The following is a 23,450-nucleotide window of genomic DNA, read 5'->3' on the forward strand; positions in this document are numbered from 1 at the left end:
AAGTGAATGAGGTATAGGTCATAGATTCTCGTAAATCATAATATAACCACCCAAGAAGGTCCTTTTCAGAATTAACCTTTAAATTTTATTTAGAATTTTGAACCACGTGAGCAAAAATTTTTCAAATTAAGTTTAGTTGAAAATAATAGTCAACTTTACGAAAATTACGTTGAACGTTAAAGCGTTTCACCTTGCAACTTGTGGATATTAATTTTTCGTTGCTTATGGAGCTCATTGCGTCAGACACCTTAGTCTAGCTTTAATTGCCTTAATTTCGTAATTTTGCATAGTTCATTTTTATAAAAACATATTATTGAATTTTATTTTGATATAATATGGTCATGGTACACATCAACTAGGGTCTGGAGATTCACTGCGCGGTCTTTGTCATGTAATATAAGGTTCTGAAGTGAGGACGCCATGTGAGCGCCGCTTTTCGTAGTCATTTTGAAGTCCAAATGGTTATTCGCACCATCTTTTCACGACGGATAGTCTTTTAATCGAGCGTTGTTTAAAACACGGGCATAGCTTGTAACAGATTTCGCATGTCACAACGAGGCATGCCGGCATTAGACTAACGAGAAACATGCTGAACAATAGGTGCGCTTCGCTCTCCATATCGGCGTAATCTCCGTCATTTACGTGGCTCTCTGTCGTGAGGCATTTGGTGTTCATCCACGCGAACGACTTCTTGATCGCTTCGTCACACAAGCAAGCTGAAGCGGCGTATCGCATACTGCAAACGAAAGACTATTTTAGTCAAACAAATTATTGGGAAAAGCACCATTCTTATGGTTTTATCAGGGAGTATTCCCAAGCAACTATTTGCCGAATCCCGAGAACTTGTGGTGGGACGCGTTAATTTTGATCACCCCAGGTAGTTTTCGTTGCTAATCTTTTGAAGATTTGACAATCATCAGCGAGAAAGATCTTCTACTATTTTGGTGACGTTTCATTCATTAGCACTCGATGTGTCAATGTACAAGTACCTGGGGGCGATGAATTTCTAATTGACTGGCACATGCTTACATCCTATTTATTCCTCGCATTGTATCCTTATCAATGGAGTGGTTTTGAGACAAGAATAATCCAACTGCATCCGTTTTCAAGGGAAAAGGTGATTGGTACAACAAAGGGCTGTCATCTTTCTTTTCACTTAGTTCGTTTTTGCAAAATTCATCGAGTTCATTCAAATCCTCGTGCCGGTCGATGTAAACCAGTTCGCCTTTCACCACTTTCTCGAATCGACCATCTTGTAGATTACCTTAATCCCGTTCTCGAATTTTCTCTCCTTCAATTCCGGGAATTCCCTAACAGAGACCAACGTTCAAAAACTCATCGTAACGTTCATTTGCTGGGTCATAGAATTACTTTAAAAAAGTCTCCCATGGCGTCCGAAAAAGTTGTCGTGTACATCAGGTTTTTAACTTTCAGGATATCGCTTAAATGATTCATAATAATTTTTTCTCCCACTAAAACATCGGCAGTAATATAATCCAACACGACGCTGTTCAGGACAATGACAATCGCGTACCAGATATTTATCAAATGCGCCGAAACGCGGTGCACAATTTTCACCGGAAAACCTTAAATTAGAAAATTGGATAACAAGTATGCTGTCAATAAGAATGGTATTGGTGTTTTCTCACTTTGCTCAAAGAGCGGTGCCAAATAAATCCACATGTAAGATCCAAATTTCTTTGACTTTTCAAAAGATATTGTTAACGCCGACAGAACCAAAATGGACAGAAAAACTAACCCAATAAACTGGAAAAAAATCTTGATTTAATTGTGAATTTGCAATCCTGTTATCGAAACACGAATCGACTAATCGAAATATTATCGATTCAACGGTTAAAAACAAACGTTGTTTTTAAGGCATTCGATTAAAATTTAAATCTTTTTAACAACGGATATTTCCACTACCAACGTGTATAGCTAATTTGTGTCCATAATTGTAGCGTTATCAACCATCAGCTTCTAAAAATGGCTCTAAGTTATGCAGACACAAACCCGTAAAATAGCTAATCGAAACTAAATCTAAATACCCATGAAGGTATCGTGATAATATTCGAAATAAAACTTCCACGTTCTGCTCGATATAGTTGCGAGAACATGGTGACTTTGGAATAGTAGATTTCTGTCGCAAATCTGTAGTCCACCAATCAATTATATGAGAGAAAGCTCGGGTAGGTCCTCAAGTCCCAAACATCGGTTTCCTAAAAAAAGTCACGATAATATCGCTCTTAAACACTTGAATGTAAAATCTCCGATTTGAACACGACAAAACAGTTGAAAAAGGTGAAGACTAGACGAAACAGTTTGCTATCTTGGAGTAAGAATGATTGTTTCTGGAGTTGTATACTCCATGACGCTAACACGACAGCTCCTTCCCATGTATGAACCTAAACATTTACCCATAGAACCCTATAGTTTATGACTGAGCATTCAGTGACGCCCAACCACGAAGAGCATTCTTGGATTTTTAAACAGCTACAGGGTTGACCCCCCTAATCATGCTACCCTACAATGAAACTGGCCTCTTTCAAGATGTGATGTTAGACAACGGAGAGATTGCAGTGTTAAACAAGTGTGGGTGAAATTGAATATGTTCAGAGAGTAATTGCGGTTATTGACGTTCTCCAAAAAATACACGGAAGAATCGTAAATAATGTCTCACATCGTACACTTCATATAAGTCAAGCTAAAAACAAATAAAAAGAGACCGTTTTGATATTTTAAAATATTTATATTGGCAGATACATATTCGGAAAACATCATTGAACATTTTGGGCTCAAAATAACCCATAGAACCCACTGCCCATTGGTCATACTACGTTTTCAAGGATCTTACACCATTTGGCAACATCTTTTAATTGGTTAATATTTAGGGGTGCGTAGAGCAATGCTCCAAAATGAGCCAATCCGTAGTAAGATTAAAGGTAGATAAGCCTAAATCCCTGGTACAGCCAAGTCTTTTCTTAAAGACAAGGAGCAATATTTACTTGAGATTTCTACGTATGGCGATCATGATTTCGACAATAATTCCATCGTAGTCGTCTATCAAGGGTTGAGCAGGATCGCCTCGTTCACTCTGATAAATTAAAGGATAAAACTGAAAAAAGAATTATCGAAATTAGGCCTGCATGAACAGTCTAGCTTGCCGTCTATGTAGGTAGATACAAGACACTAAATAGTCTATGAAATATAAGACGTTGGTTTTTCTTTAGAAACTAACATTTGAATGAAACGATACTTTGGCTTGGAGTTCGCCTCCGTTCTAACCTTGATAACTTGTTAAAGCTTCACTTAGTGTAAGTGATAGACCAATTACTATTCAGTTTGATCCAATTTGAACAACAAATACACAATCAAACCACCTTCTTTTTTAACTTTGACGAATTTGCGTGACGAGAGTTGTCTTGAGTTATTGATGGAGTGTGATTAACCGGGCAATTATTATTTAAAAGGCCGAATATAACATTTACCAAGAACGGACGTTTCCTAGCTCAAAATGGTTATAAAATGTAAATATATCATACCGTATATAGTGTTAACAGTCTAACTGTCTTGGTATTGGGATTGGCTGCCATCTTCAAAGATTGTACTTTTATAGCTCTTATAATTCTAATCCACAGTCTTGAAACGAAAGCCGACCAATTTCCGCTGCTCGGTCTTTCACAGTACTGACTACGATATCGCTTGTGTCCGAACTCTTTCCGACTTTAACAAGATATTTACGAATAGGTAATACAATATCTACGTGTATTAGAGCGTGACTCAAAATCCCGGTGTTTCTGATATTCTGTCGAATTAGCGTCAAAACTCTTTCTCTATCTGAGGAGGTAACGCCACAAAATGCGGCTGTGTATTTGTTCCAACTCTTATCTTTTCCAATGATATAGCGAATCTTTTCTTCTCGCTCTACAAACACGTAACATACTCGAAAGTTCGTTCTCATAACCTACGTTTTTAATATCTATTCAGACAGGTAGATAAAAATTTCACCAATGTTTTATTCATTCGCGATATTTTACGTGGAAGCGAAGTATAGGCGGAACAATCCGCCTTTAATTTCGGAAATATTCTAATTTTGTTTTATCGAGGGTATGTTGTAATTAGTTCAATATGATTTTTCGATAAGGGTAATGCGAAAGGTTGAACCTGTTTACACTAACTGGCGTGCGAAAGACGCGGTATTATCATATTAATGCAATTATTCATGATGTTGTAATTATAATGGGTAACAAGCACGACTTTATAAAAATAATTTAGAAGCGATTTATAGTTTATCGAGGGAGTATTTAACTTATGGTTGCCTACGAATCGAGTCGATACAACAAAAGGTCATCCAGCGCTTGGTAACAGAGGAGAGAAGGTAAAATAAACTGCCAAGCCCAAGTGTCGTTCGGTAATCAACACCATACAGTACGTGTCTCTGTGGTTGACCACAAAGTGGCTAGTTTGTTCGAAATAAAGCCTATGCGGAAAAATGGGTGAAATTCATGTAACAAAAATTGCGTACCTAAAACAATATTTACACAGTACCGTGAAGCTCGAACACTAAAACCAAGTAAGTTATGACAGATTATGTAATGTTTCAACATTGGTACAAATTAGAGTCATTGAGTGTAAAATTAGGTTGAAGACGAGCGAATATTCCCGAATATTCTAAAACGGAGCTCTGAGGGAATTCCAATTCCACGAACCCGAAGGAACAATCCATTTCAGCGTCCTCCTGGAATAACAATCAACCCAACGATATTGTGGAGGATGGACAGCGCAAAGAGAATATAGCGAGGGGAGTGGTGGATAAGGCATCATTGTAGTAACCCTGAGATTTAGGGTTAAACACTTAGTAAAGTTAATTTAAAACATTTTCATTATTCATTTAAGTTTTCTTGATACCTCGTGGTTTTGGTAACTTTAAGACCATAAGTTTATAGGTGTAATGTTTTATAACTGTGACACTTCCTGCAGTTCGTAATGCTAGCTAGTTCAAGAACGACGGAAGCGAGAATTGAAGTCCTGCACTCGATGGTTAATTTCGCAGGACTTCCATCTTCCTATTTAGTCTGCATTACTAAGCCTTTGGCAGCACCCTAACCACCAGGCGTCGCTTTACCTTAAACCTATGACCTACCTAACTCACTTCGTGACATGCTCCAGTTTCTAAGTTACATGCAGTGACAAACATATGGATGGAACATATCTTATGAACTTATGCTCGAAGCGGGGCCTTTTTAAAAGACAGACTGAATTCGCATTTTGAGAGTACAAGAATGAAATCGGGGAAATAAAGGTTCGAAAGGTGGGGGGGTGGTAGAGAGAGAGATGGACGAGGGGAAGATAATTTCCTTCTCAAATTGAATTTTACGAAGCGTTAGAAACCGACGGGAAAAGGTCTTAAATGAGGCGAAACCCTTTCATTGTCTATTAACGGAGTCAGCCTCGCCACTCGCTGTAATATAAATCGCGATTCAATTGAAAGAAGAAAAGGCATTAACAAAGACCGAAATCTAGCAATAAACGGAAATGGTATTGCCAATTTAACACGCATTTTAAAGGGATCATCAAATTATAAGAGCGAAAAGTACCGTCTTTTAGTTGCCACCGAAGCACATTTGAAATGACTTAATTTTCGTTAAAATTTCGTACTAATAAAGTTGAAGTCACGATTTAAATTTGCATATTTTATTAATTTTTTTACTCGCTGTCCATAAACTACGTCACACTCTTGGGATAGTGGCAGATTAGAATTGGGAACCGTTATGATTTGATATACAGCTCCGTTACCTAAACGCCGTGTTGCAAGATTTGAAAACTGTGTCGTCATGTATACAGTTCAACTTCTTAATTTTTAGTGGCTTCCAAAAAATTATTGTCTAGCCTAGTGACTGTTTCTTAAATAAATTTAAAAACAACGATTTTTCCAAGTTCACAAGAAAATTTTATTATTAAAAATTCGACTACTTTCGGCCACGTTATTGGACCTTCATCAGGAAAAAAAATCGTTGTTTTTAAATTTATTTAAGTTATCTTGCGCAAGGTGCTATTCGATTTTAAGCCACATTGTAGTATACGATAGGCTCTTAGTTTGACCGAGCCGTAATAGTAGTAGTAGTAGTAATAGTAGTTGTGGCCGGAGTTTTCGCTTTCGTTATCGTCAGATTTTAGCTTAAAAGGAACTTTATATTATCACAACCCACCCATAGGGGTTACTGGGCTCGGTTAGAGATTTAATTTTAATTTAACTTTTTTCAGGTCAGATCCTGGAATCGAACCCGGGTCGCTGGCGTAATAGACCGGCATTCTACCAATGAACCATAGAGACTTGATAGAAACCCAGAGTTTTTTATTATTTAATTTATCTCTAAAATGTCGGGGTGATGTGGGGTGGGGTACCTCTTAATCTGTGGGGTCGGATACTTTTGAATTTTTATCTGTGGGGTCGGATTTCTGTGTTTGGGGTTTTTATATTTATTTTCTTTTTATTTATGTGCTAATTAAATGGATAACGATTTTCCAGGTTTCGTTCTCGTTCGGTAGCTATCGCCATCTATGTTATGATTGACTGGAACGTTTTGGCGGTTAATTCAAATGTGGGATTAGATAGAGCTAACATAGTGTTAAATGAGCGTAATGCGTTTGATCATTTTACCATTGCTAAAGGTAATTCGAGGGGATTATCACAAAAATGGGTAATCACTATAATGAACTTGTATCTTGTACCATGAAAGGGGCTCCTGGACCAAAACCTATATGAATCCACGACGGCTTTCATTATTTTCATGACGTACGGTATTAAGGTGATATTTGCAATAAACAAACCACCATTGTTTATCAGCTTTAAGGCTGCTGGAATGTCTTCTTTCAATTGTTCAAGATTTCGAATTGATAGCGCAATTTCATATAATGAAAGGGCTTCTTGATGTTGTTTTGGCGCCAAACGCATTTTACCTCCTTTTAGTCTCTTTTCAGTTTGAATGAAACCTTTATTTAACTTCCAGATTTCCCCCATGACCCCACCAACAATTCTATTCATCGAGTAAAGACGATCAGTCTTTAAATGGCGTAGCTTAACTTTTTTCACTTGGTCAAGGCTAATGTCAAAATCATACGGTCGTTTAGTTGAGAATACTTTGTCAATCTTATTTTCTACATTTTCTTCTAAATCTTTGAGTCGCTTTCCTCTAGCCCTTTTGTCAACCACCTTCCAACCGATCCAGTGGATAACATTCAACAGTTCAGATTGACATTCAATATCGTATTGTAGAACAGGATCAGGGCCCCCTTCTCGATTAATTAGTTCATAAATCCATTTACTCCAGGAATGCAAGAACATTGTATAGCCCCCACGAGCGGCATCTTCGTGTTTCGAATAAAATACATCATATTGAGAATTCATATCTTCCAACAATTCATTCAAACTACCATTGTTCCACATAGAATCTAGTAGCCTTTTTCTTTTATTATTGTTTTTGAAAAAGTCGTCAGAATTGGCAGCCTCCTTTAAACGGTGAGCTTCGTTATTTCCATCAATCGGTTCAATCCCAATTATCCCATTCATTTTCAAAAATAAAATTCTAAACCTGCTAAGCTAAGCCTAGGATTATAAAACGCGCAAGGAACACGTCTGCCGTAGCAGACGATCATAAGATGAATGAAAAAAAGCCATGAACTACTTTCTTAAACAAATAAATAAAAAAAAATAATAAAGACGGAAATGACGTCAGCGTTAGTTCCGACTACCTCTTATTGGCCCGGGTAGGGGGAGAGGGGAAACGCTTCAGTTCCGCAGATTACAAGACATCTATTGTTTAAGCTAGGACGATCTCCCAGTCCACCCTTTTTACTCTATCCCCTTTTGCTAATATGAGCAGAGCCATTTTAACCACATCCAAGTTTAGAATGTTTTTATCTTGGTCAAAATATCCAATAAAGCTGTAAGGAAAAACGAATTGCCCAAGTTTTCCAAAGAAAATGGATTTGAGTTTCCTAAAATTCCGGTTGAACTAGTTAATTTGTCTAATTTAGAGGAAAGAATGATCTCACCACCTTTTATGCAAATAAGAAGGTTGGGCTGTGATAAACAAAGAGGAATTAAAGGAAACGTGGACAATGTTCCTGTTAATGTCGAGTCTACCGTTTCAGTGTTACCAAGGTTACCACGTGAGACAGATACTATTCAAATTGAGTTTATGAGGAAAATGCAATATAATACACCCTATTTGTATGAAACTGTTAGGCCGAAAAAATGCACGAAGCTCTTAAGGTTTTGGTGAAAACACCGTTGTATATAAAGCATGGGATAACCGTTAGGAGCGATATATTAGATCCAATTCCAGAAGAACTTGAATTTATGGTTGACGAAAATGACCGTTGTTAAACCATGGTGATACATTAAGTGAAAACATAAGTGAATCATATTACAGCTCCCTATAAGTACTGGACGTAGGTTATGCTTTTGTAAACAGCGTTTTCTTCCAAGACATCCAAGCCCGCCATCTATAGCTCAATTTTACTAGTATAGTTTTGCCATTAACCCGGATCTTGAGTTAGGTTAACCTACGGAAGTTCCGGTTTATGGTAATGGCTGTCAGACCGCCGTCAGTGTCGTGATTACTGTGAAGATTGTTATCGCGTTATAATTTTCATTTAGAATGGCTTATGTTTCTTTGCTAATTAGGAAAAACGCCTAGGATTACTGTAACTAATTGCAATCGTTGCATGCCCAAATTAAACAGACATCTGAACACGATCTATGTGATATTAAAAGCACCTAACCGTAAGCGACTAAAACGTTTTGTAAAACTGAAAAATATTGACCAGCATCTTTCGCAAACGGAAAACGTGAAAGCATTGAAAAAAATTTGTAACACTTAAAAAAGGAAAAAAAATTCTATGTCGACGCTTATAACCTTTAAAAAGCAATAAATCGGTCCAACTATCCCCGCTTAAAACCTTTAAATCGGTAGCAGCTCAGTGCTGTACTAGGGATAAATTAAAAATATTCTAGCATGATGAAGGCCATTTTGATCATTTGAATCCATATTAATTTCCTTTTCAACACAAGCGTTTAAAAATACCTATACACCGCCAATTATTTTTTAAAATCGGAAAAATAAAGTGGACTTCTACTATTATATTCACAACCCGACACTATGCATGGAACAACTTGTTTCCCTCCGCGTTCTTCTCTCTCAAACCTTTCCTCATTGGCTACCACTTACTTCCGTTTGCTTGCCCCGCTTATTAAAAATTTCATCGCGCCAAAATCATACCTCTGGTTTAGTTCACAAATTCGCCGCTGCGTTTCGCATATTACCTTTTCTCTTCAGTGCTAGGAGACAATGCTGATGCAAGGCGATGTTATATCGTCTTGTACTTCTAGGGAGCTGTAATATGATGCACTTCTGGTGAAAAACCCACAAGGGTCAATGAATGTAGAGAATGAGAATGATAGCGATGAAATTTGGAATGAATCTAACGAAATTAATTCATTCCCAGTTGGGAATCAAGACACGTTGTTAGTGTCATTGTCTGATTTCCTACCCACTAATACCATGCATGTTAAGTTTGCTCCTGGTGAAGGTCAAACGCCAATGTCTTTACTCTATGACGAGGACGCGAAGGAATTGTCATTCCCCATTATTTATGTGGGTCACAAGAGAGACCTTAAGGTCAAAGGTAGTTTTGGGGACATTTCTAAGTGGGAGCTTCGTAATATTGATAGGCGTTGTGCTAAAAATCCGTCTAAATTGTTTTACACTTTTGTTAAGTTGGAAACTATGAAAGTTGGAGATTCCATACAAGTTTGTATGAGAAAAACCAAGAGAAAAGATGGCTCAAACTACACTGCTGGGTTTTTATCGTCTGCTGGTGCACTCGATTCAATTGTTAAGCAGGATGATGGTTTTAGAGTATTAGAAAACTTGCAGTCCTCGCCATCATATTGGCAGCATAAGCAGAAAGAGTTGATGGCTATGATTAGGCAGCTTGTTACGGCTACTTTTTTATAACGTTTTAAGCTGCGGAAGGGAAGTGGCCTGAGCTTTTGAACATACTGAGGGTAACTTTGGGTCAGGATCGCTTAGCGAATGATGATATTGGCAATTTAAGTTTTTCAGAAAAGGCAAAGTTGATTCAGGATTATATTTTGACCACCGTTTTCGGTCTCTTCTTATAGCTCTGAAAAAGCTAGGCCCTCTTGGTGTTATTGAAGATTATTACTTTAGAGTTGAAATACAGCAAAGAGACTCTCCTCATCAACATGGGTTGATTTGGATTAAAGATGCGCCGAAGCTTAAAGGTGACTTGTCAAATGTTAAAGAGGTAGAGGAATATATTAATAAAGTTATTTCTTGCGCTGGTAAATTAAACGATGATGATCGGGATTTGTTAACGTCATTGCAAATGTATAGACACACGACAACGTGTAGGAAGAAGGTTAATAATAGTAAAGTTTGTCGTTTTGGAAATCCATTTCCTCCCATGCCTAGAACTATTATTTATGATCCGAGTTTAAGAGAACCGGGTAGTCATGACGAAGAACCTAAGTGTAAGAACAATTCCAAGAAATTGCGTGAGCTTTTACAATCGAAAGAAAAAGCATATAGGGTAGATAGTTTTGAGGAGTTTTTGGAAAAGTTGCGTATAACTGAAGACGAGTATATTAAATCCGTTACGTATGACCTCAAAAGGAAAGTGATGTTATTGAAAAGACATCCTAAAGATACTAGGGTTAATCCGTACAACCCGTGCACTTTGCGCCTCTGGCAAGCGAATATGGACATTCAGTTTGTCCTTGATCCTTACGCTCTGGTTATGTATATCGTGTCTTATATAGGGAAATCCCAGCGTGGTATGTCAATGCTTCTGCGTGAAGCTGCTAAACGAGCGCAGTCAGATAAATGCACGGTGAAGCAAAAGTTGAAGTTATTGCTAATCAGTTTTTGAACGCGCACGAGGTAAGCGCACAGGAAGCGTCTTAAATTGCTTTACAAATTCCAGTCTCCAGGTGTAGTCGGGCTTGCATTTATGTTAATACAAATGTGCCCGAAAATCGTGTTCATATTCTCAAAAGCAAAGTTGAGCTTGAACAATTGTCCAAAGGTAGTATGGATGTTTTCGCTTCTGGAATGTTAGACCATTATGTTCAAAGGCCAGACGATTTAGAGGCAGTAACGTTAGCTCAATTTGCGGCTTGGTATGAATTTTCCAGAAGTCGTAGAGTTTCGAAAACTCAAAGTCATATTGATGACGTTGAGAACGATGAAGTTCAATGTGGTAAATGGTTCAAACTGAAAAATTATTCAGGGTTCATTAGAAAACGTGGTCATTCTAAAATTATACGGTATCGTAGATTCAATTTAGTGAAAGATCCCGAGCAGTTTTATCGTGAACAAGTCATGCTATTCTCGCCTTGGCGTGATGAGAGTAGAGATATTTTAACAAAGGATGTAAAATCTGAGTACGAGCTTAGACTTGAGATTATAACGGAATGTAGAAAAGAATTTCATAATGAAATTGACGAAGCAGCTATTGAACAGGCTGTGAGAGATTTCGAAAGTGAAGCTATTGAAGCTGATCTTACTAATATCCAACCTGAATTGGAACATCAAAATGAAATAGATAGGTCTTTAATTGTTGAAGATTCTGAATTTCCAATTAATACAGTGGAAAAGGCAATAGGAAATATTAACAGAGATATTCTTTATGGTAATGCGGAAATACTGTTGCTCCATCAGTCACGTTAGTTAATGACCCAGAATACAATGCCTTTGTTAGAAAGCTGAATTTGAAACAGAGAGAAATATTTTATGTTCCGCACCATTTAAAGTGCAAAGAAACGCCTTTACGGCTATTTGTTACAGGAGGCGCTGGTGTTGGAAAGAGCGTTTTGATAAGTGTCACATTTGAATATGTTACTAGATTTTACAATAAGCAACCCCTCGGAGGTTAAAGTTCTGGGATGCGCACCTACGGGCAAGGCTGCCTTTAACATAGGTGGCCCTAGTAGCACAAAATCGTTGGGCCACCAGCTGGTGGGTTACTACTGGCCCAACACTGTTGGCAAAGCCTTGGCAAGCAATTGGCCATGTCCTACTTGGCAAACTACTGGCTCGGTGCTGGGGTTGCTAAAATTTGCCAACTGCTTGCCTAGACTTATCCACCCATCTACCATCCTAAGAAATAATTTTTGCCACATCTTTTCTTTTAGTCTACCATCACCGACCCCACTCCCAGCCTACCTATCACCACTACTCAATCCAAAGGCTCCCCTGTTTTAATCCACCTCTCAACTAACTAATTCGCCAACACTTTACCAGAACTTAAGATAACATTCAGCCTACACGTAATCACCACGTATACACTCACATGGCCTACTCTCTGCCACCAATCATTCCATCATTCAAAATACAGCTTTTCACCATTGATCCAATGGTTTGTCTTGCATGTAACCACTATTGTACCAACTGTTTGGCCAATTCGTTACCACCACTAACCCAATCGTTTGTCTTGCATGTAACCACTATTGTACCAACTGTTTGGCCAATTCGTTACCACCACTAACCCAATCCTTTAGCCTCCACTCTATTGGCGTATAACCACTCGCTCAGCCTACATATTTTCACCACTTATCCAATAGTTAGGCCATTATTTATCCAAACTTTCACCCTTATTTTTTACACCACTGACCCATCAATTTCTCTGCACTATACCAACAAGTAAAACAACACTTGGCCTAAATGGTATCACCACTTCGCCTATATTTCCCAACCAATGGTCCTACATTATCCTACAGATTATACAACTTTTTTCTTTTAACCTACACTTATCATCTTCAATATATACATAAATTACCACAAATTACGTAGGCCTCCAATTATTTATAATGAATAATTAAATAATGTTAAATATCGTGAATTAACTGAAAACGTTTTAATCATTTCAAAAGAAAGTTTCGTCACATAAATTGTTTAAAAATTTATTCAGTATCTGAACCAGATGACTGTCCATAAGAGTCTTCTTCAGCAGTTTTTTGTTTCACTTCCTCAGCCTTCTTTCTTCGTTTGGCACGACCACCATTTCTGTCAAATGCTCCTTTCAGATACTTCTTAATTGCATCTTCAGCCTGGAATTCCTTCAATCCTTTGAAATTCATTTGTACCGCCGCTGAAATGTACATAATTCCCAATTTGAAATCAAGAATTATATAATATCCTAGCATTTAGCTTACCAACAAAAACGTTTTTAAGTTCTAATTGAACGAAAGGGTACTTCTTCTCTGAACCAACCCAGTTGAATTGGAGAGTTACTTCGTGTGTCAATACCTTATTAAAAAACTTCTGACAGCAATTTTTACTTTTTTACCTCCATAGGATGCAAACATTTTCACCTGTTAAAGATCAGTTTTAAAACTGAAGTTATACATGGTTTTCGAGAAGATTGAAAACTCACAGTTTTTCTCTTAATTACTTTATCCATCAATAGTCTCTCGACTAACTTCACGTCTTGAAGTGAAGCAAGCGGTAGGTCAGGAAATTCTTCTATCTCAATTAACTCTTGAGAAATTGCGGTTGTACTTTCTTTAGAATTATTCAGTAATGTATCCATTTTGGTATTTAAGTCTGTTAGCATCAAAATCACCGTTTGCTTGAATTTTTCATCACTTCGACCTGTTAATTTGAAGCAATTAAATATTATCAACTTTATGATAAACTTTGAAGGGACAAAGAACAAATAAGAGTTATTTTTAGTCTATTAAGGCTGCTAAAATATTCATAGGAATATTAGAATAATTCACCAAAACCTTCTCCCTAATTTGTAATTAATTTTCTAATTTTTGATTTCTGCCCGCTAAGCCTAACACCATTTTGCAACAAAATATTCCTATGTAAAATTTAATGAGACAAAGGAATTTTCCATGATAGCACAATAATTTATATTGCTCGTGGAAAGTTCGTGTCTTGTGAACTTATACATATCAAAAACTTTATGACAAAATGGCGTTAGGGCTAGCGAGTTGAAATCAAAACTTTGAAAATTATTCTGAATTAACGAGAAAGTTTTAGGGGTGAGTTATTCTGATGTTTTCTACGTCTGTCTACTCTAATCAGCCCATCCCATGGGATGTTGTTGATGCTACAAAACCAAAAAAACAAAAAGATACCTTTTAAGTAATCCAAGTTATTGGAGTTTATACGTGCTTCTGGTGATCTACCTAGAGATGAAGCTAATTAAAAGACGACCAGTTAGTTTTTACTGAAACTAGAATAACTATAATTTCTACCTGTATTGCTATCCAAAGGTCTTCTACCATCAAATTCCAGTGAAGCCGTAGTATGCATTGATGTTCTTGGTGTTCCAGTGTTAAGAGCTAAGTCTGCACTAGAACGGGTTTGAGAATTTCCTTGAGGCCTGCTTATGGAAGAGCTCCATTCTTGTAGAGGCACAGAAGTGCCTGCGCTTAAGCGATTATTTTCTTCGAATGCAGACAACAGCCCTTTATTTCTGGAATTCCTTTCCTGGTTCGAAAAAACTTCTTCACCATTATTTTTATTACCCCTGTTATTTTTAACGGGCGATAGATCTCTCAGACTCAAACGACTCTTTGACGCTTTAGATGGTGAAACGGTTAGAAGACGTTGGTGAATTGTTTTGGATTTTGAAGGCGAAAAGATTTTTCTTTTTTGTGACATGGTACTCTTTTCAAAATTTTGGTTTCTTTGAGATTTTGACAAATCCTGGCAATTGTCATTTTTTCGTTTGTGATTTTCTTTGGCTACAGAAGAAACACTTTCCTTCTGAACGTTTCCTACAGAACTTTTTCCAGCGTAGGTTTTACTAGTAGCGCGTTTTTTTTTTCAGAATTACCGCGTTCAACATGAGTTCTAGAAGAACAATCATATTGGCCATCTGAAGAATCTAAATCGTTGCTGGAGTGCACTGAGGAAATACTAGTTTGTTGATTGGTTATGCCTGCACTGTTTTCTATTACCAATGGTGCAACTAGCTGTTCTACAAGCATTGAAGGAGAGTCACCATTATCTTTCGATAAATTGTCTACATCACTGGGTTTAGATGAGATATCAGCAATGTTGGATTTAACAGGGAAATTAATAGGCGAACTCTCTTTGTGGTAAGAGTTAGAGGGTGTAACACCTTCCAAAGACTTAGCTTGGGGAGAAACTGCAATTTTGGAGAGCAAATTCTCTCTGTCGCAAGATTGAGACGAAAAATCTATTGCATTGGATTCTGAGGGGAATCAATGTCATTGCATACAAAGGGTGAATCATCCCTATATTTTGTCTTGGACATATCTTTTTTATCAAGTCTCGGAGATGAATTGCAAATTCGTGATTCCGCGCTACCTTTTCGACTATGATTTAATAGAGAAGCGTCTGCGCTTCCTAGAAACGAACTGCCCACTAGTTTTTTAAGTCAAAAGAAAATATTAGAAAAGGAAAGGCTCAAAAATCAAAGATATGTGATGAAATTCTTACTTTCAGAAAGTGTTTGGCTACATCGGTTGCCAACATTTTCTCCGCTAACTGCAATTAAATAAAAAGTCACTCAAGACCACTATCTCTGAAGTATAGTATAATTGTTAATTACGCACATTTTGATGTTGGAATAGGGGGCGCCTCTGGTAGTGAAATCTTTTTTCGCCCCTTCGTTTTTTTCTTTATCTTGGAGTCAGTAGAATCATTGGAACAATTAGTATCAGAATCAGAATTTTCCAAACAATAAGCCAAGCTTTTATTTGAAACAGTAGTCCTCCGTCTCTTCCCTCGACCGAATTCCTCTTCGCTTGCTAAGTCTGAAGTTACTTCTGACTTTTTGAGGTGCTCCCGTGCACTTTTGTACAGGGCTTTTTAAAAATGTATTAAAATTTACAAATTTAGAGTCGAAAGCTCAATATATTACTACATACCAGTCTGCAATAGAATTTTTCCCTCATAAAGAATCCAATCTGAATCTGGTTTTGCTGAAGTAGATATTAATTTTGTTATCTCTTTGTGCAGTCTTTGTGGTGGCCAGTAGCAAGACTCTTCGTTTAAGCACCATGACTTTGGAACAGCCTCAACTGTTCCTTCAGCGAACGCAAATATCACGAACATCTAAATATAACCAAAAAATCCCTAGCTAAGATTTCAAACTTCGTCCATCTCTTTGGACAATTTATACTCCCTCTTACAGGAAACTGTGAAAGGAATTTATTAAAGAGTCTATTGCACTAATGATAATGTAGAAGGGGAATAATTGAGGCCATAGAATTGTTTTCATGTAAAGTAAGAAAACATTTTTGTTCAAATAAGTTTAAAGAATAAGATTTCACTCGCTTTGAAATTCTAGCTTTAAACATGCCTAGCTTAGACGAGGGTAAAGGATATGAAAAAATGTCATCATGGTACTTGCAGATACTCCCAGCTAACATTACATCGTTACATTTAGTCTTATAGATATGTTTAATCTTAATAATTTCACCTGTGTTCAATTTAACACAACTATCTGCCAAACGTGTCGTTAAAATATAGTTCTGGGTTTGCAGCTTTTTAAAAGACTGTGCATCATATGGAACATTATGGCTCCTGTCTTTAAATGGTTGTTTAAGAACTAAACCGTCAGTGCGATGTTTTGTAGAATAAAGTTTTTGACCTTCATTTAAGCGTTTGCACAATTGTTGCAAGGGCTTACTTGGGGATCGTAACTTTTTCTTTAAGAACTGCAAATGATTCTCAAATGGAAAAGCGCTATATGCATCCAAAGGGCCAAATCTTTTAACATCTGCAGCTATAAGCGTTAAACTGTGCACATTTAAACTAACAAATTTTTGCCCATAAAAATCAGAGCAAGAGAAAACGTACAATTCGAGAAGTTGAGCGGCATAATCAACGAGTGTTCTGCTTAAAGTTGGTGAAGCTAAGATATAAACTGCACATTGAAGCAATCTGAAATGATCCGTTACATCATTGGCAACAATCCCCTTACACACGACTGGACCAGTATACAAAAGAAACTGTCGAAATTCAGTTGCTTTCCAACGATCTACATGTTTAAGTGATCTTGGTTTTCTTGCAAACTCACTGGGGATATGTGGTATACACGCGTTTAACCTTGATGATAGCTCTGTAACTTGCTGAGTACTGAGCCTGACAACGAATTTGCCTCTTTTAATCCATGCTCTTAAAAATCTCTTGGTTACTCCTAAACATAAAAGGTGCATGTAATCTAACGGAAATTGGACTACTAAATCGATGTCTAAAAGTTCAAGGGGTGAACGAGCGCCTCTTAAATGATGTTCCTCGTTACTCTGATTTCGGAATGAGATATTAGTTCGAAGAGAAACATTCTCTTCTGTAATATCTTGCAGGAAAATCATGTTATGATCTAGCATAAACCCCTGAATAGTGCACTTGTCACAAGAATTGTATCCCGTATGACCCTTTGTGTTTTTGATAAAAGACCCGGCTGGAGTATCCAAAATAAAGGGCCCATCTAGTTTACATATGAAAGACTTTCCACCATAAATAAACCCATTTTCACTGAGATCTAATAATTCCTTGATAAAGTTATCTAGATATTCAGCAAGTGATCCCGGTTTCGTATCACCACAAAAAACGCCTACTGGAAATACATCTCCAACAATGCCATGCTTAAAACTAAACACGCCTACCAAAATAGGCCAAAAATTGGTGGTTGACCTATCAGTTAAAGGAATACCATCAATGTTTGTTGCAAATGAAATAGGCTCATCATAATCAGGATGCAAATCCAAAAATGTTTTCAAGCCAATTTTAAAACCAATGTGCCAGTACTCGCCATTGGCCACTTTCGAAATTCCCGAAGTTTGCCTAATAGTTTTTAGAAGTGTTCGAGAATCTTTGGGTAACTCATTGTGACCGTGATCTTTAAATATTTTAAGCAAGTTGTTAACTTTAACTGTATCTACATTGTGGTTAATGATCCATTCTCTAAGGTCTTGGGCCAAATCGGAAGGTTCTTCATCAGAAGAACTTGAACTAGAAGTGGTTATGCCACTTGAAAAGTTGTCAAAGCTATTATCAGAACTCTCAGAACTATCAGATGTAGCAGAAATATCAAACACCATATCCCCAGCTTTATCACTTTCACTGAAGCTTTCCCTAATATAACCCTCACTCTCGCATACAGTATTAGTTCCATTTCGTAAATCTTCAACATAAGTAACACAATTATTTTCAGATATAGACTGCGGATATTCGGATATCCTATCAACTACACTTTTCAAATATTTAGCTCTGTTTCTCCTCAATTGCCGTTTACTGAGTGTAACTTTTCCATAGTAAATAAAATTAAAAATAATAATAAAAAAATAACTACCCCTTTTAAATAAATTAACCGAACCCCGTATATCCCTTTAAAACAAATTAATTGCCCCGTTTACCCCTTTAAAACAAATTAATTGCCCCGTTTATCCCTTTAAAACAAATTAATTGCCCCGTTTATCCCTTTAAAACAAATTAATTGCCCCGTTTATCCCTTTAAAACAAATTAATTGCCCCGTTTATCCCTTTAAAACAAATTAATTGCCCCGTTTATCCCTTTAAAACAAATTAATTGCCCCGTTTATCCCTTTAAAACAAATTAATTGCCCCGTTTATCCCTTTAAAACAAATTAATTGCCCCGTTTATCCCTTTAAAACAAATTAATTGCCCCGTATATCCCTTTAAAACAAATTAATTGCCCCGTATATCCCTTTAAAACAAATTAATTGCCCCGTATATCCATTTAAAACAAATTAATTGCCCCGTATATCCCTTTAAAACAAATTAATTGCCCCGTATATCCCTTTAAAACAAATTAATTGCCCCTGTATATCCCATTAAAATAAATTAATTGCCCCTGTATATCCCATTAAAATAAATTAATTGCCCCTGCTAATCGCATAAAATAAATTAGTTGCCCCTGTATATCCCATTAAAATAAATTAGTTGCCCCTGTATATCCCTTTAAAACAAATTAACTGCCCCGCATATCCATTTAAATATATTGCACTGTATATCAAACTATCTTTGAATATACACTAACCTTACTCAAAATTAATTTCTCATTCTTTTGAGATCAAACTAATATTTCAAACAAAACATTAAGCTTAATCAAAAATAATGTTGAAAGCTATCTTTAATCTTATTTTAACACTTCATGAAAGGATGTTATACACTTAATAAAGCATCAGAGTCAAACTTTTTTACAGTGCCTGAACTCCCTCAGCTATCTATAAACTAATGTACACCTTTTGAAACCTCATATTTTCTCACCCCCCAGCGATATTGTGGAGCTATTACTGCATGCAACTATGAAAGATTTTACTCACACACTAAGAGGAGAAAATTCCTCCCTTCCTTTACAGTAAAGATGGCAGTGTTGCCAACAGCTTTCGAAATCAATTCGGCTTATATCTAGCTCCAAATTGGCTAACTTTTTGTACTAAAAAATGACTGGCAACACTGGGGTATTGCCCCGTTATTGAATATAAAAATTCAAATTATTCAAAAAAATTTGAAAACCGTCAGAAATTAATTTGAAACTTAACGAAACACTAGCTAAGCAAGACTTATGGGATTTATAAATATATATTTAAGTAATTAAATATTCATAACCTTTTAAAAATTCCACTTAGGCCTTTGTGTGTTTTCCACAATCGTAGATAATCCTTCCAAAAAGTAAAATATTGGGCAAAAATTATTTCAAGTACAGTGAAATACTAATATTTAATAAAATATATTTACCTTAAAATTTTTCAAGTCGAAATGGCAACGACCACTCGTTGTAACCTAGTCCGGAAAAAATTAAATCGGTACCGTACTGAAAATATGACTAGAGCGACTTCAACGAAGAAATCGTAGACAAGACCTTGCACTGCTTTTGCGATGCCAGTCAAGCTGCATACGCCTGCGTTATTTATTTGCGATTCACAACAATCACGGGCAAGGTGGGCGTGTCTTTACTAACCTCTAAAGCAAGAGTTGCTCCATTAAAACAAGGGCCAACGGGAATAGAGGATCAAAAATCACCAAAACTAGTGCTCACGCTTCCAAGGCTGGAACTAATGGCCTGCCTCTTAGGTGCACGCTTAGTTAATCACATCAAAAATGAATTTGGGTTTGAAAACATTAAGAGACACATGTGGACGGATAGCACAATCGCGCTACATTGGATCAAGGGATCATTAGATGGGTGGAAGCAGTTCGTGTCAAACCGAGTAGCGGAGATTACGGAACTTTCGGATGAAAAAACGTGGTCACATTGTCCAGGGATATGTAATCCGGCAGACATTCCCTCACGAGGTAGCTCTGTCAAAGAACTGATTGCTGGGAATTGTTGGCTTAGCGGACCCGAATGGTTAAAGATGCAAGAATCAGCTTGGCCAAAGGACCCAACAGAAATCCCAAAATTGGAAGAAGTCGAGATAGAAAGAAAGAAGAATGTTAAAGTCCTAACTGTCCATTGCTCAAGACCCCTCTGTCTTCAAAACCTCATAGACTTGAAAAATTACAGTAACCTGACCAAGATAGTTCGAATTACCGCCTGGATTCTTCGATTTTGCGACCACGCGCATAGGAAAACTAGAAAAAGAGGTCCCCTTCACGCCGACGAAATTAATCGAGCAGAGAAAAAGTGGATCCAGTCAGTCCAGTTTGAAGATTTCCAAGAAGAAATAACGTTGTTGAAGAAAGGTCGCGAAATAAGTCCGAGGTCAATAATTGCAAGTTTACGACCGATCTTGAACGAAGACAACTTACTATGTGTTGGGGGACGATTGAGCAAATCGTGCCTTTCATTTGAAGAAAGACATCCCGTCATAATTAACAAGAAACATAGATTAGCCGAACAACTCGTTCAAAAGAGTCACTGGGAGGTAGCCCATAGCGGCATACAAAGCACGTTCACCCAACTAAGAGGGAGGTACTGGATACCCGCTGGAAAACAACTCGCTAAGAAAATAGTGAAGGACTGCATTGTTTGCAAGAAGTACAACGCCAAGCCTGGGCAAATGGTAACAGCACCGTTACCGAAAACTAGAACAGATTCCGTCCCGCCCTTCACTGTTATCGGTCTCGACTTCGCAGGGCCTCTCATGGTCAGAACGAAAACCGGAAGCGAAAAGGCGTACATTTGCCTTAACACCTGTGCCATAACCAGGTCGATACACTTAGAACTAGTACATTCGTTAAGCACTCCGGATTTCTTGATGGCATTTCGCCGTATGGTCTCACGACGAGGCCTTCCCAGCGTCATCTACAGCGATAACGCCAAAACCTTTCGAAAGGCTGACCGCGACCTAAAAACCCTCTGGAAGAATATCGACAACCAAGAAGTTAGAGAATATTTCGGAAACAAAGGCATTTCTTGGAACTTCATAGCGGAACGCGGAGCCTGGTGGGGCGGATTCTGGGAGAGGATGGTCCGTTCAACCAAGACCATCTTACGCAAAACATTAGGACTAGCCTCTTTATCCCACCAAGAGTTGGAAACAGTGCTTACGGAGGCCGAAACGGTCATAAATTCAAGACCGATCACCTACAGTTTCTCCGAAGCAAACGAGCCCGAACCAATCACTCCTGCTCATTATCTTACTGGCAAAAGGATCATAAAACTACCAAGACAAAAGGTCAAATTTGACCCCAAGGAACCCCAAACTAGGGAACATATGAACAAGCGCTTAAAACATAGATTAGCAGTAATGGAAAGACTTTGGGTTCGTTGGAAACATGAGTATCTCATGGAATTGAGGTCAGCTCATCACAGCAAGTTAGTTCAAAAGGAAACATCAGTAAAAGTCGGAGACGTTGTATTGATTCACGACGAGAAAGCACCTAAACACCTATGGAGGATGGGTGTGATAATTGAAACCCAAATGGGCAGGGATAACAAAATTAGGTCTTGCTTAGTGAGAACCCCCAATCATAATATTATCCGTAGGCCTATACAATTGTTAAATCCTCTAGAAATTACTGATTAAATATTCTAAAGCGTTAAGTTAAATTTATCTTAAATAAAACTTTGGATAAACCAAATTGTATTTCGGGGGGAGTGTAAAAACCCTAACGCTTTAGCCTATAATAAAAAATTAATAGACCTATTATGGAGTAAAGAAAATCTAAAAGTGTAATAATAAAAATTGAAATAACTGTCATTCGCGATTAAAAACGAAATTGTAAAAAATGAACATTGTATACTGATGAGATTTAAAATTGGCAACAAAAAACAATTTAATACCTACAGAGAAGGGGGCGTTCTCTTGCTCACGACGAAAAATGATTGTAAAAGTCAGTCAACTTTTAGAAGCCGCGCGATCAACAACTACCAGTTTAGAATTTTAGAATAAATAAAGACAATTTTTAGTTAAACGACTCGTAATCATTTTTAGTTCGCGAAATACGCCGATCATAGTTAGCCGAAACCACTCGAATCCGCGGTGTTTCAGTCCGCCGAAATTAGCTCTCCCAATAGAAAAAATCGAAATAACAACACCACTCCAATTAACACCGGGACACAATAAATTTAGAGTGGCCGAAGTCAAAAGACGGCTACACCATTTGCTCCATAGGATACTCCATATAGGGGAATAACTTGGTAAATTCAGGGAAGTATATGGGGAAAAACCTGGAAATCTCAGGGAAATTTGTTTTCCAAAAGTTGTACGAACCCTGTATATATAACTTGTAGTTTCTTGCGAAGATCTCTGGGACAATGACGTTTGTTGATTGACTTTGGTTTGGCGAATAGTGGACCATATTTATGACGTAGCCGGGCGGATTCGTGTTATCAACGAATAGGCAAAACTTTTTGTTTTGGGACCCAATACGGATTGGTCAGTTTAAGGGTTAAAAAAAAATCTTCTAGAAGTTTCTCGGGCCAGGTCCCAGGAATCCAGGATAGTGACTCAAGGTCTCGTTGCTTGGGGGTCTAAATAAGCGTAGTATTTTTCTGGATTCTTGGAAAAAGTTTTCGTTGCTAGGTATTTCATTTTGCGCTGTGGATACTGTGGTATAGGATAGTTCTAGAAAGTTCGCTGTCAAATTTGATTGGCTATTTCCTCTTTCATTGTAGTTATTTTTGGAAACCGTGAATTTCTTTTCAGTTTGTTTTAAAGGGATATGTTTAAGTTTAAAGGGTTAGTATTCCTTATAGCGTTAATTTAAAGTATTTCGTTATTAATTGATGATTAATTTTAAATTTAACTCGATTTTTGTGTCAAGATATTTATAATTAGTACTAAAGGAGGTTGTTAGTAACTTAGTACACATTTTTTATAAAAATATTTATTCCAAATGAAAATGACTATGCTTTTAGTGAAAGTATTTTTATAGGGGTTAATATTTGACATTTTGTACACATGTTGGTACTTAAAATAGTGGAGTTAGGCCTTGGCCCTTTGCGAAATTGGTTGTCGAAT

General features: G+C 37.3%; 4 protein-coding genes and 1 long non-coding RNA gene across 5 annotated transcripts; 1 reads left to right on the forward strand and 4 right to left on the reverse strand.

Annotated features, from left to right (window-relative positions):
* Positions 1-4,347: 4,347 nt before the first annotated feature.
* Positions 4,348-7,757, reverse strand: LOC149593886 (uncharacterized). Its single transcript, XM_089861649.1, has 5 exons — positions 7,435-7,757; positions 6,733-7,368; positions 5,442-5,461; positions 4,614-4,738; positions 4,348-4,480 (listed from the first exon to the last, which is right to left on the reverse strand). The coding sequence occupies exons 1-5, from the start codon at positions 7,568-7,570 to the stop codon at positions 4,348-4,350; spliced, it is 1,050 nt and encodes a 349-aa protein (XP_089717775.1). The 5' UTR covers positions 7,571-7,757.
* A 5,173-nt stretch (positions 7,758-12,930) lies between these two features.
* On the reverse strand, positions 12,931-13,671 carry LOC149593887 (uncharacterized). Its single transcript, XR_016379508.1, has 3 exons — positions 13,465-13,671; positions 13,244-13,402; positions 12,931-13,179 (listed from the first exon to the last, which is right to left on the reverse strand). It is a non-coding gene; the product is annotated as an uncharacterized LOC149593887 (long non-coding RNA).
* Positions 13,672-14,622: 951 nt separating this feature from the next.
* LOC149593888 (uncharacterized) lies at positions 14,623-15,967 on the reverse strand. The gene is made up of 4 exons (XM_089861650.1): positions 15,934-15,967; positions 15,626-15,877; positions 15,510-15,557; positions 14,623-15,434 (listed from the first exon to the last, which is right to left on the reverse strand). The coding sequence occupies exons 1-4, from the start codon at positions 15,965-15,967 to the stop codon at positions 15,247-15,249; spliced, it is 522 nt and encodes a 173-aa protein (XP_089717776.1). The 3' UTR covers positions 14,623-15,246.
* Positions 15,968-15,983: 16 nt separating this feature from the next.
* On the reverse strand, positions 15,984-18,382 carry LOC149593889 (uncharacterized). The gene is made up of 2 exons (XM_089861638.1): positions 16,875-18,382; positions 15,984-16,127 (listed from the first exon to the last, which is right to left on the reverse strand). The coding sequence occupies exons 1-2, from the start codon at positions 18,116-18,118 to the stop codon at positions 16,118-16,120; spliced, it is 1,254 nt and encodes a 417-aa protein (XP_089717764.1). The 5' UTR covers positions 18,119-18,382; the 3' UTR covers positions 15,984-16,117.
* A 1,792-nt stretch (positions 18,383-20,174) lies between these two features.
* LOC149593890 (uncharacterized) lies at positions 20,175-22,013 on the forward strand. The gene has a single exon (XM_089861651.1). It carries the CDS (start codon positions 20,175-20,177, stop codon positions 22,011-22,013), a length of 1,839 nt encoding a protein of 612 aa, XP_089717777.1.
* The last annotated feature ends 1,437 nt before the right edge of the window (positions 22,014-23,450 follow it).

The sequence above is a fragment of the Phalangium opilio genome, unplaced genomic scaffold (genome assembly GCF_054372755.1).
Source record: "Phalangium opilio isolate 3A_F unplaced genomic scaffold, DU_Popi_V2 ptg000483l_1, whole genome shotgun sequence".
Lineage (NCBI taxonomy): Eukaryota > Metazoa > Arthropoda > Arachnida > Opiliones > Phalangiidae > Phalangium > Phalangium opilio.

What these genes read in the sequence shown, in the direction of transcription:
- LOC149593889 (XM_089861638.1), bottom strand. Translation starts at nt 18,118, where the DNA reads ATGGTGTTTGATATTTCTGCTACATCTGATAGTTCTGAGAGTTCTGAT.
- LOC149593886 (XM_089861649.1), bottom strand. Translation starts at nt 7,570, where the DNA reads ATGAATGGGATAATTGGGATTGAACCGATTGATGGAAATAACGAAGCT. An exon ending in AGATTCTATGTGGAACAATG is followed by an intron (nt 7,369 to 7,434) that starts GTAGTTTGAATG and finishes CGAAACACGAAG; the next exon opens with ATGCCGCTCGTGGGGGCTAT. An exon ending in GTCCAGGAGCCCCTTTCATG is followed by an intron (nt 5,462 to 6,732) that starts GTACAAGATACA and finishes TTTATATTACAG; the next exon opens with CGAGTGGCGAGGCTGACTCC.
- LOC149593890 (XM_089861651.1), top strand. Translation starts at nt 20,175, where the DNA reads ATGTGGACGGATAGCACAATCGCGCTACATTGGATCAAGGGATCATTA.
- LOC149593888 (XM_089861650.1), bottom strand. Translation starts at nt 15,967, where the DNA reads ATGAGGGAAAAATTCTATTGCAGACTGGTATGTA. An exon ending in CTATTGCAGACTGGTATGTA is followed by an intron (nt 15,878 to 15,933) that starts GTAATATATTGA and finishes ATTTTTAAAAAG; the next exon opens with CCCTGTACAAAAGTGCACGG. An exon ending in CCCTATTCCAACATCAAAAT is followed by an intron (nt 15,558 to 15,625) that starts GTGCGTAATTAA and finishes ATTTAATTGCAG; the next exon opens with TTAGCGGAGAAAATGTTGGC.